General features: G+C 38.6%; 1 protein-coding gene across 2 annotated transcripts in view; it reads right to left on the bottom strand.

Moving 5' to 3' along the window:
* Positions 1 to 13,027, bottom strand: part of ELP2 (elongator acetyltransferase complex subunit 2) — a 55,705-nt gene that overhangs the window by 26,121 nt on the left and 16,557 nt on the right. For both annotated transcript variants that reach the window (XM_042465659.1, XM_042465660.1), the window contains 10 exons: positions 12,488 to 12,554; positions 11,667 to 11,813; positions 10,312 to 10,407; positions 8,811 to 8,911; positions 7,506 to 7,637; positions 6,462 to 6,611; positions 5,340 to 5,528; positions 4,106 to 4,175; positions 1,132 to 1,230; positions 656 to 713 (listed from right to left, as the gene is read on the bottom strand). In XM_042465659.1, coding sequence (XP_042321593.1) covers positions 656 to 713; positions 1,132 to 1,230; positions 4,106 to 4,175; positions 5,340 to 5,528; positions 6,462 to 6,611; positions 7,506 to 7,637; positions 8,811 to 8,911; positions 10,312 to 10,407; positions 11,667 to 11,813; positions 12,488 to 12,554 — 1,109 coding nt within the window. The remainder of the gene's footprint in view (positions 1 to 655; positions 714 to 1,131; positions 1,231 to 4,105; positions 4,176 to 5,339; positions 5,529 to 6,461; positions 6,612 to 7,505; positions 7,638 to 8,810; positions 8,912 to 10,311; positions 10,408 to 11,666; positions 11,814 to 12,487; positions 12,555 to 13,027) is intronic.

The raw sequence follows: 13,027 nt of genomic DNA, 5'->3' as shown, positions 1-13,027 counted from the left end.
ACATCACTTCTAGGGGGAGGTCCATTCTGCCAGTAGTTATTTAACTAGGGCTGCATCTTCACTGCAGAAATAATCCAGTTTTACACCACTTTAACTGCCATGGCTCAATGCCATGGAATTCTGAGAACTGTAGTTTTGGAAGACTTTTAGCCTTCTCTGTCAGAGAGCACTAGTGCCACAACAAACTACAACTCCCAGAATTCCATGGCACTGAGCCATGGCAGTTAAAATGGTGTCAAACTGGATTACTTCTGCAGTGTGGAGGCAATCTAGGCAGCTGATGTAGAATGCTAGCCTTCACACATACATTAGATGCTAAGCATTGTTTTTATCTCCATGGTGTTGTGGCCAGAGACTCAAGTTCAAGCCAATAAATTTATTGCATGTACCAAGACAATTGTTAGGATAAACTGTAGAAACCTCAACATGCCTTAACACATATACAGTAGTACCTGAACAACCTAAATGAAGAGAGACATTTAAATGTAGTTTTGAAACAAGAGGTTTATCCATCTGCCCCCTAGCTTAGCCCAGAACACCACCATTTTTGTTAAGGAAACAACTACACGATTTATGGGATATCGCAGAAAAATTAAAACATGAAAATAACACATTCTTTTCCTTTGTTTCTAAATCCACAAACCAAGTAACTTACAACTTTTGGGTTTCAGGCCATAGTGTGTTCTGCAAGAGATGATCTTCTGTTGGTGGTTCTGGAAGAAATAATTTCATTTAGAACTGAATATTATTGCTTTTTTGAGCCAGCATTATATACTAGTTTGAGTGTTGTACTAGGACTCTAGAGACCAGGGTTTGAATCCCGACTCAGCCATGAAAATCCATTGGGTTACCTTGAGCAAATCACACTCTCTTAACCTCAGAAGAAGGCAATGGCAAACCCTGTCTGAACATATCTTGCAACTACAACAACAACAACAACAACAACAACAACTAAACAAAAACATACCAGATTTGACTAGGAACTGATTTAACAGCATACAGCAACAACGTTTTGTTTTTTGTTTTTTTACAGCAGGTCCTGTCTCCCCTCCTTTTATCTGCCTTCTCAAGTATTAGCTCCTTAAACCTCATTCTTGAAGTTAATACGCAGCATGTTAATGTGTTGCATACCTGCCAGACAACATGGCTGAAAGTAATTCTCACGATACTGACTGGAAGCATTACTAAGTTTGTTCTCATCTTCAGTTTCTTGAGCCTCTGCATCTCCAGCTGTAAAAGATAATGCTATTTTTAAGGTCAGCAACTAAACAACAACCAAAAGATAGAATAACTAAGAAACACTAAGTAGAATGGAACCACTATAGCCCTGAGGTATTAAAAAAAATCTAAATGAAAATTGGCCCATAATCTAATTAGTTTAGGATAGCAAGATGAAGAGACGGTACAGACTGCCATAAAGAAGTGTACTCGCGCCAATACTAGGGTTAGGGAGCGCGCACCAACTGCACGCTCCCTAACCCTAGTAAGTGTGGATGGTGCCATCCACACAGGGCATGTGATGACGACATCACACACACGCCTTGTCCAAACGGAGCAGCACGATTTACTAGTAACATTAGTGCAGAAAAATATTACTAAGGTTACTGTATGGTGTGAAATGGAGGAGGTCAGTGGGAGGGGGTGACACTATGCATTACCATACTGAGTGACACCAACACTAGTGATGCTACTGTATGCAGGTGTGCCTGTGCAGAGGATATATATAGGAGACATGTTTTCCCCTTCACAAATATTTATAGACATCCCACTTGGAATCATGAATGTTTTGCTAATTTTATTTAATAATCTTATGTGGTGTCTTGGAGTTCTTATGGCACAGTTATTTTTATTGCCCTTTGAAGTGCCTGCAACATTTAATTCTCAGAATTAGACTTCTGTCGTTTTTACACTGTTCCTTCCTTATTCAGGATTTAAATCTACTAAAGAAACTCCTGACATTCTGCATGCAATCACAGAGAATATAGCACTCTACCTTTATTTCTTATTGCCCCATTGAAATAAAAATGAAAGACTAGGGACTTTGTGAATATCAATACTTCTGTTCCAGCCCCTCTTAGATCCCAAGCTGAGCTCTCCAGGTCTATTTCTGTAGCAAATGCAGCTTGCAGTTTCATAACAATTGCACTAAATATATTAATAGAGGAAAGGCAGTTCATTCACACACAAAAAAGAAAAGAAAAGCTTAAAATATACACAACAGAATAATTTTACTAAGCCATCAACTATGGGTGTGAGTCATGAAGTGTGACACTCAGATACTTTAACTGGTTGTGTTCAGAAATGACGTTTTCAGAAAAATTCATGGGTTCAGAATAGGAACATGCAGCATGCAATTTCAGGCATGTCTCCAGTCAGCCTGTCATCATCTGCTTTGTTAAGATCCAAGTCTACGTAGCAAGGCAGGCTACGTACAGAAATAATCACACTGCGCAAAATGAATCGTTAAAAGGACTTATGAACAAGTGCTTTTGAAGTTTGATAACTACAATGAACTGTGTGACCAATAGGTCATTGGTACAGTATGGGGTTACAAACAGGTGTACCAACAGAAAGAAGCTATTATTATTATTATTATTATTATTATTATTATTATTATTATTTCCCACCTTTCTCCCAATATAGGGACTCAAGGCAGTGGCTACATAATATAACAGTTAAATGCTGCAGTCCTGTGCATTAGCCTTTTTCAGCGTGGCGGCCTCCAGATATATTGACAGCTGTATTTCCTGAAGGATTCCTGGAAGAGGAGTCCAACACATCTGGAGGCCACCAGGTTGGAGAAGGCTGCTAGACACCCTGACATGGGAATAAATACCACTAAACAAGACTTAACACTGAGTAGACATGCAAGGACTGCATTGCTAGGCTAATTTGTGTGACAGAAATAGCCGTAACCAAGAAATTATATAAAGGCCTAACAAGAAACCTAACCTCTTTCTGAAAAAAAATGAATCTGACTTTTAGCCTATTAACAATTTGTCCATCTAGTCCAATGTTATTTATTACAGAGCTACAGAAAGGCACCAGATCTTGTCTATTCTTAGAAGCTAAGCAGGGTGATCCATGGTTAGTACTTGGATGGGAGACCACCAAGGAAAAAGACCAGGTGCTGCAGGCTACATTTCAGAGGAAGAGACTGGGAAAACCATCCCTGAATATATGTTGCCTAAGAAAACCTTATTAAATTCATGAGTTTGCCATAAATCGACAGGTGACTTGAAGGTACATACAAACAGGAAATGTGTGGCCTTCCAGAATTTGTTGGACTTTAGCAACAATTTTTTCCTGACCACAGGCTATGTTGGCTAAGGCTGATGAGATTTATAGACCAACAACACTGAAAGAGCAACATGAGCCCAAAACATGGTCTTATTTGAACAGCAGTGAGTATGAGAACACAACCAGCAAACCAACTATAATTATGTGTATAAAACACATACAGTGGGTCTACTGTATTAGCAGGCTTCTGATCCACAATGTTAACTGCCCACAAATCACCATGCCTCATTTTCGATGGAAGCTACATGAACGGACACATACTGAAGCATGCACATTCACATTGCTGCCATTGAATAATATGGAGTGTAATTCTCTAAATTTCTTCACATCTGCGGGGAGGGGAGCCAAACCCCTATCAATACAGAGGGTTCACTGTATACATAAAGAAGAAAGATAATGGCTTTATTTCGATACAACAAGAAAGCACTTTATTAATGAGCACAGATAAGCCTTAGGAGATTTCCACTTCATTTTTTAAAAATAATCCTGTGTTTAGATTTACAATTGTACCCTAAACTATAGTTAATCTTAAGTATGGTTTGTTGAAATAAACCATCTCACAGTATCTACAGTGGGCCCTTCTTATAAAATGGCAAAATCAAGGTTTGCTTTTGGAATGTATACTTTTTTTTTAATATTTTCAAGCCGTGGATGCTTGAGTCCGTGGATAAAAAGTCTGTGGATAAGGAGGGCCGACTGTAATTTGAAGTTTGCTTGTTTCAAGCAAACAATGATTAAAATCAACTAAAGTCTGTTAGTCCCAGACAAAGCAAGCCATAATTAATCAAAAATGGAAGCACCTTACCTTGAAAGACAGCCTTATTGGACAAACCCAAGGCTGGTACAGTAGCCCCTTCTGGAAGATCAATCATTTGCTAAGAAGGAAAATGTTACACATTAGTATTTGTAAATCTGTCCCCACTTGTAAACAAAACATTTCTTTTACAAGCTTTGAAAAAATGAGTAACCTTCATTTAAGGCCTTCATCATGACCTTCCATGAGCTATAAAACTGAAACTTGGTATACATGTTTTCTCTTGATAGTGCAAACAAACACGAGGGCATATTTGTAATGGTAATAACAAATCAAGAAGGCTGAAAGTCATCAGATGCTTCATCTAAGACAGCAACCTCTAGCCACAACCTTATACACCTGAGAACATCAAGAGCTTCAACCTACACAAAGCTCATTTCGCCTATGTTACAAAAGATAGTGATTGCTAAAAAATCCAACCTCAGTCTCAAAATTCTGTCTCTAAACTACACATTTAAACTTTGTGATCATACAGAATTACCATATTAGCTTTGATCCCCTTGTTTGTAAGGAAGTTCCATATTGCTGAGTTATTTATCTGTCTCTAAAAAACAGAAGAGCAAGTATAGCTCAGTAGTAGATACCATTGGATTGGATATCCCAGGCTCAGATTTTCACACTACACAAGTGTAGTGCAATAATCTCCATAGTCCAATGTACCTCTGATTAAACGTCTCCCAAGCAACAGTAGGAAATACCCTACCTTGGGGGTGGCTGCTAGTCAGACTCAATGTGGTACTTTCATATGTTCAAAATTCTGCTAATCTTATATAGGTAAAGGTAAAGGTATTCCCCTTTGACAAGGTTGTCAAGTTGTGTCTGACTGTAGGGGATGGTGCTCGTCTCTGTTACTAAGCCAAAGAGCCAGCGTTGTCAAAGACAAGTCTGTGATCATGAAGCCAGCATGACTGCGCAGAACGCTGTTTACCTTCCCACCAAAGTGGTACCTATTTATCTACTTGCATTTGCATGCTTTCAAACTGCTAGGTTGGCAAAAGCTGGGACTAGTGATGGGAGCTCACCCCACCATGTGGCACCTGGGCCTTGACCTGCCAACCTGCCAATCTTGCAATCAACAGTCAGCTTCTTAACCACTGAGCCACTGCATCCCATATAATCTCATATAGAGCTCTAAATTTATAGAGGCGAACGTAATGGTTGATTTCTCTTCTTTAAACTAAAGTAGATACTTTATTTTAGAGTAAATAAAGTAAATAATACTTACATTGGAATACAATTTTTCCAGAGATATACCAGAAAGGCTGCTGAAGTTTTCGATGAAATTCCTGGGTGCAGTAAAAACACGAAGAACTTTCTCATCTGCTCCGGACACAAACTGAAATCGCCCAATCATTGCTAGACACTGCATGTCGTATCCATGGATTTGGGGCCTTGCCATTTCATGCCATGACACCTAATAAAGTGACCATTTATATTGATATACTGTATAATGTACCTATCTTACAGTCTATTACAGAAAAAATGCATGCTTTTAACCCATCAATCAAATGCCAACTCCACAAGCATATTTCAACCCATTTTCTGAACACCATCCTTGCTTCCACTCCATCTCAGTACTCCCTGAAAATACCAGGGATCTTCTTTCATTTATTTAAAAAAACCAAGGTAGGTACCTGGAATACTATCAAGTGTAGATGAAAGGACCTTTCATGAGAAAGGGGTAAAATATTCAACTTAAAGACCAATATCCTAATCTAGTCTCAGCCCAACTCCATTCATCACATCATGCTGGTTCAAAAACTCCCTTGAAATATCTTTACTCTTCAACAGAAACAGCATTGAAAAACAGGACAGTGAGCTGCCTGGGGAAAGACAGCTCTCTTGCCTTGGGAAGAGGTTTGGGGAAAGTGAATACACCCTCCTTCCTGCCATTCCAAGGCTTCAGAGAGCTACCCGGAGCTCCCTGAAACTTTGGAAGGGAAGGAGGGAGCCGCGAATGTGCGCTCCCATGCCCTTCCACTGCCTCAGAGAGCTTTCTAGAGCTGTTTGAGGCTTCAGAAGAGAGATGAGGGCAAGCATGCGCACACTGCTCTTGTCTCCGCTGCTTTATTCACGAATTTTGACTTTCACGGGGGGTCCTGTGCCCTTAAGCCCCATGAATGTCAAGGGTCGACTGTAGATGTTTCCAGTACAATAACTAGAATTTGTTTTACACTTCAAGGATATTGTGACAATGCTAATTTCCAGATCAGAACACTGTGCAAAAAAAGGTGTGGGGAATTTGAGGCAAGTCATTGTAAACATTTCACATATTATTGGGATAATGTGTCTTTTTATGCAAAATTCAGCAAGTTTGCTTTTTTTTAAAAAAAAGAAAGAAACTCACATCTTCTTTGTTCCCTTTTTTCCATGGAGCAAAGATTCTTGTTGTTTGATCAGAAGCAACAGAAATGATAAATTCCCCCTCTGGATCCCACTTCACAGCTTGTACGTCATCAAAATGTCCTGAAATCACCATTTCTGGAGTCCATTCTCTCTGTTAAATGAAGAGTGCTATTGTTATAGGTTGTGGATGAGTCAAAAGGTATCTGTTAGATAAAGCTGGGAAACATCAGAAGCGACATGATCACCATGCACTACCTATCACCCTTCCCCTCTTACCTACACCATCTACCCACAAGAGAGAGCTTGGAATGGGCTTACAACTTGGAGTAGAACAGATATTTTAAAAGCTTCAGCCCTGAACTCTACAGTGAAAAGGTTGTCAGGGAGCAAGACTGGGAAAAATCTTTCTGATACCTGATAATGCAGTTATTACAGCAGTAAACCATGTTGGGTCAGAGAGCCTCATGCTCTAACTTAGAATAAAGGCAATTTCACATATTACAGGTTGAGTCTTCTTTATCCAAAATGCTTGGGATGAAAAGTGTTTGGGATTTTGGGGGTTTTCCCCCTCCAGATTTTGGAATATTTGCATATGCACAATGAGACAGCTTGGCAATGGGATTCAAGTCTAAACATGAAATTCATGTATGTTTTATACACACTTTACACACATAGACTGAAGGTAATTTTATACTTAACATTTTTAATAATTTTGTACATAAAGCAAAGTTTCTGTACACTGAACCACCAGAAAGCAATAGTGTTCCTATCTCAACCACCCATGAAATTGGATTTTGGAGTATTTCAGATTTCAGAATTCCTGATAAAGAGACTCAACCTGTAACTAGCCAAACTATTCAAGAAACAAACCTCAGTCACTTGAATTTCTTTCATCTTGTTGACAGCTAGCTAGGATACAAACTAAAGGGGGTGTTCAGAAAAGATCTATAATTCTCTTTGCTGAATGACCAAAAAGACATCACTTCCCATACTGAGATATTTAGTGTGCATTATCTTGTTTAGAAGTAGAAATAAATTGCCTTGCCTTATTTTCTGTTTTCTGTTTCCAAAGATGCAGGGCGCCATGGAATGCATGAGCAAGAATCATTGAGCCATCTGGGCTGAAGTGACAGTCAAAAAATCCAAGTGTATTTCCACCCACTTCTCCCACTCGGACCTTTTTGAAAAATTAGATACAAAATATATGAGCCAATCCCCACCTTCCTTTGCACTGATTCAACTCTAAGCAGAACAACCAATTCTCATTTATGGATTACATTCAAAATGAAGACAAAAGAAAGTCCTTTCCGGAAGAATTCGGATGTCTTAATTTAAAAACCTTAAAACAATTTATTCAGTCTCTTCTGAGGACACATACTAACAGATTTAGGAACACATGAAAAGGAACCAGAAACTATTAAAATACACATATGCTTTTTCAAGGTGTGGGAGGAAACCAGTTTCAGTATATTTACCAATGTATATTAATACTTAAAATTATTCCATGGGATAATATGGGATTACTTGCCCAACTAACAGGCAGCTAGTAATACAAATAGAACAGGGAGTATTTCTCCAAACAATACCTAATCAACTTAATGGAATTCCTCATCACAAAGGCCCAGTGCAGATGGAACACTGCCTGCCTCCAAAACCTGGTTTGCAAATTAGAACCCAGCCAAATTAGAACCAAATCTTCCCCATTCTCTATTCAGTTTTAGCCCCCTTTCTTTTTTTGTTATATGTGCAGTGACACAAGCCGTGGATAACCCAAGCCAGTCTCCCTTGTAATCATAGTTGGCAAGCCCATTTTGAACCACAGTTACAATCACTCTGGTTTCTAACCAAGTCACAACCTACATGTTCACATGTAACTGAAAACCACAACAAATGCCAGAAAGAGATCAGTGGAAGTAACTGTCTCTAGAAGACTCAGAAGGCTCAATCCTAACTTGCAAGTGATGCTTGTTAGCAAACCAGTGTTACTTCCAGTCCACAGCATGGTGCAGCAATAGCCACTAACCTAAGTGGCTTTTTTAAAAGATTATAGGAATGCATGGAATATAGTATATCAGTGTGCATTAGCCAGAGAAAGATTCTGACAAACATCTGAACATATGTACAGAGTAAGGTGTGAATACAACTTTACTGCTTTTAAGGATCAGCTGTTTGTCATTCAAAATAGTACAGAATGTTTCTATTTATCCTAAAGAAGCAGTCTGTGGTGGTTAAATTATTTTCTTCCTGAATTATTTTGGATTTGGACTAAGATTTCAAATTCTCTTCTTTAAATGTCTTGAATTGTGGTGAGCAGAAATAGAAATGGGAGAAATTGAAAAAGCATGTCTACCTGTTCCAACCACACCCCAGATTCATCATCTGGAGCCCACAAGATCACCGTTTTATCCATTGAAGCAGACAGTAACCTCACTGGCTGTTCCATCCTGCCATCTACAGTACAAAGAAAAAAATCACTCACGTATAAGGTGTTATCATTCATTTTTAATCAAATATTGAGTTTGCAAAGAAAAGCAAATGACTTATAAGATAAATCCACAAAGTGCAATGTAGAACAAATTGTACAGACAAAGAGAGCATAAATAGCTAGTTGCAATTTACAGCATATCAAATAGGCTATGTGGACAAAAAATATTATGAACTGAATACTGGATACTGTAGCATTTGTCTTATCCTGTCTTTAAAGGTGATGTTTACAGATAGATGTTCTCTTGATAATATCTTTCCAACTGCACTAATTCAGCCCCAATCATAAAGGAAGAAAAATAGTGCCAAGGACAGTCATCATTTGGAATGGCCCATTGCATGATTAACTGATCTTCAGACAGGAAATCGTGACCCACTGACTGATTAACTACAGGGTGAGATTATCACGAAGTGGGTTGTACTGGCAAGAATCATAGCAATCTTTTGGAAAGAGAGAGAAGATGAAGATGACAAATCTAAATTCACAATGAAATAATTAAAAGTCTTGCATGTTAGGGGGATTCTGGGTGCAGCCACTGAAACTATTGACAGATATTTCTGTTCAAAAGACCATGAGATTATAGCTTTCTGAGACTTGTTGTTGACACAACACTGCCAATTGGCACTCTGTGTGTCACTGCTGAAAATCAGTACCCTCTCCCTTCTGAAATGCAAATTCCAACAGATGGGCCTAACTCACTAAAAATCCTTCCATCAGCGGTGACACCAAACAATAGTAGACCTAACCTGGGTACAGCAATTGACAATATTACTTCTGCATCAATCCTAAGATTAGTGTTGTTTCTCTAGAAGCACTCAACTACATATACTGGAAGAATCTAATGGAACAAAAGTGAACCATGACCTGGAAAAGTCACTTTTCAGAGTAGAGCACCCAGCATTTCCCAGCCGCTCTGACAAGTGGCTATACCAGCTAGGAGATTATGGTAACTGTAGCCTAAAACAGCAACTTTCCCAAGTTCCTAACTGAACCACTGCAGCATATAGAAGAAATGCAGCTAAGTGAAGCATAAAGTATAAAAGGCCAGAAAAAGAACAGAAGGGAAGCATCCTGTGCCAAGTTCGCTATTACTCATTCCAAAATATACAGTAATTGATACTGTCAAATGGCATCATTGTTTTCTATATACCAGACCCCATTCTACATAATTGGCTGCCAAGGGTGTAGGAAAATGTACAAAGTGATAAATGTCACATCACAAATATGCACTATAATCTGACCCAGGGGGCGGGGGGGGGGGGGGGAGGAGGAAAAAGTCAGGATAGGGTTGTCACTTTCAGTGGCAGGCCCATGTTCTTGGCCATATCTAGTTGTACTCTTAATCGTGTCTTACATAATTTCTTACCTTTAAAAAATGAAGGCTGCCAATGAACAGCATAGACCCAGCTTTCATGTCCTGCTAATACAGAGTCCAGTGTAACAGCATAAGATGTCTCTGAACCTACCATAAAGCAAAGCAAAAAGAGAATTAAAATCTTCAAGCCTATTTTGATACACAGCATTACAATTCACTATGGATAAAACACCAGTAGTGATGTTACCATACTGTCAGAGAGCTCTATATGAGAACACCACAAGCCAGTCCTTGAACTGAACTGGATGTGAGTATAAACATAACTTTGACCTATTATTATTATTATTATTATTATTATTAAAGTTCATTTATATAGCACCGTAAGTTTTGCGTGCACTTTACATAATCATCAAAACAAGAATACAGTAAAAAATCTGCTTGTGGCATACAATCTACAATCAAAAGCAGCAAAGATTATAAAATAACAGCATCATTAAATACCTCTAAAACAGTAAACTATAAAAGCAATACATAAAAAAGCAATACACACTTATCTAACTATCAAAATTAAACCGTATACTGGAAAGCTTCCCGAAATAAAATTGTCTTTACACCTCCCTCTTTGACTCACCAAGATTTTGAATGGAAAACATGGGCAATATGCAGTTAATTGTTAAGAAATGCCCAGACAGTTTAAGTAACTCAGCCATGCAGAAATTTCTAAAAGAAAATGTACACCACTCATGCATCATTGAGCACCAGCAGTTTGTTTAGGAAAAAGGGATGTGTTTGCTCAGGATCATTTTTGTACATCCACAGTACTAGGTGCAGGCACATCTCTCACATATTCAAAAAAATGGAGCACCATACTAACAGGGAAATATTTTCAGAAAGACATCAGTTTCCAGTACATTTCACAAGACTGGGGAGAGTATCATACCCTTTGTATCTGCGGGGGGGGCTGTTCTGCACCCCCATGGATACCAAAACCCATAGGACCTCAAGTCCGATGGTTTTTTATGCGGGACAATGGGGTGGGGCCATCCACTGATACTCAAATCCACACACGGCAAGCCCACAGTTGGGGACAACAGCTGTATTTTTATTTACTCTCTTAATGAATAGATTACATTGTAGAAAAGATTAAGCCACTGTTTAGGCAATAAGATAGATGGTTTCATGCAGTCAGGCATGGGACAGTTGTTCGAAAGGTAAGTTAAAATAAAGCTCTAAGAAAGCCTGGCTTGTTTTAGCTTAGTTATGGATGCAGTGAAGTTAGTAAATTCTTCTCAAACACAGGAAATATATGAAAACTTGGATTTTAAAGTTCCTTTTGAGTGTACTGAACATAATTTGGTAAAACTTTGGAAAAACCAACAGCAACAATTCATAAAGTACAGACTCACCAATATTATCTTTTGCAGTGAAAATGTTCTCCTTCAGCCTAATAATGTCCTCATCTTGGGCTTCCATAAGTGATGAAGCAACACACATCTTCCAGATCCTTATCAGACAGTCCTGAGCACAGCTTGCCAAGAAGAGATCCCCATCTCCTAAAAAAGTTTGATCAGTTATTAAAAAGTATAAAAAAATTAATCTGAAAACTTCTTGTTCAGATGAAATTAGTATTTACCATGGGCAAGTTCCTAACTCATGCTGAAACACTGCTAAAGCAAATGCACCACGATCCACATTATATTGCTACATTAGCTGCAGTGCTAGAGAAATGCCAAACTTAACTTTAGGTTCTGTCTTTTAGGTTCTGTGGGTCTTTTAAGATGGCTCAGCATAATTATCTATATGCAGAAAAACAGCTCTATGCTCAGGGATGAAAACTTTCAGTATTACCTGAATTGATATGAATACACAGTTTTGGATTACATACACAGATCTTTGTGACAATGTGAATCTAAGAAAAAGGAAGTGGTCCAATTGGCCATCAAGGCACATAAATGGGCCTTGATATCCACTGGAGTTTGGTTCCAAAATCCATGGATGCTCAAGTCTCATTAAATACAATGGTATGGTAAAATGATGTCTCTTATATCAAATGGTAAAATCAAGGTTTGCTGTTTGGAATTTACACACACACACATGCGCGTGCTGTAAATCTGAGGATAAATGAACTGTGGATATAGAAGGCCAAGTGTAATCCACCATTCTGTTCAAACAGAATGGTTCCTCACATTAGGTTAGGGATTGCAAGGAAGGTATCTTTAGTACTTACTACTAATTGCCCATTCAACCCCTCTTATCCAGTCTTCATGGCCATGGAGTACCAACGTTTTCTGAAACTGCAACAAACAAAAATCCTATTTAGATAGAATGAAAATCCATGTTTCAATATTCCAAGTTGATTTATGGGGATTCCTCTGAATCAAGCTTTGTTACTAAAGCACGCTCAGAGACATGAGGCCTTCTACCAGCTTTGGCTGCTTTACAGGTCTGGCTATAGTTAACCATATCCCAGTAGCCTGACAAATAGAATACTGTAATGTGTTTGACTAGCAGAGTTGATTTGGATTATATCTCATGCTGTATTTACAAATCTCCTTTGGCTACCCATAAACCTCCAAGATGAATTCTAAGTGTTAGTACTGATTTTCACTGGATGTCCTAAACAACCTGAGACCCAAATATCAGAACACTTTCTCCCATAGTATTCTGCTTACACCTTCAGACCAAAAGAAGAGTCACCAAGTAATCACGCCCTTGATCACTGCTCTCACTGGCTGAATTACACTAAAATGAATATGGAATCATGGCA

The sequence above is a fragment of the Sceloporus undulatus genome, chromosome 4 (assembly GCF_019175285.1).
Source record: "Sceloporus undulatus isolate JIND9_A2432 ecotype Alabama chromosome 4, SceUnd_v1.1, whole genome shotgun sequence".
Classification (NCBI taxonomy): Eukaryota; Metazoa; Chordata; class Lepidosauria; order Squamata; family Phrynosomatidae; genus Sceloporus; species Sceloporus undulatus.
This window is presented reverse-complemented; position numbering and strand designations above follow the sequence as displayed.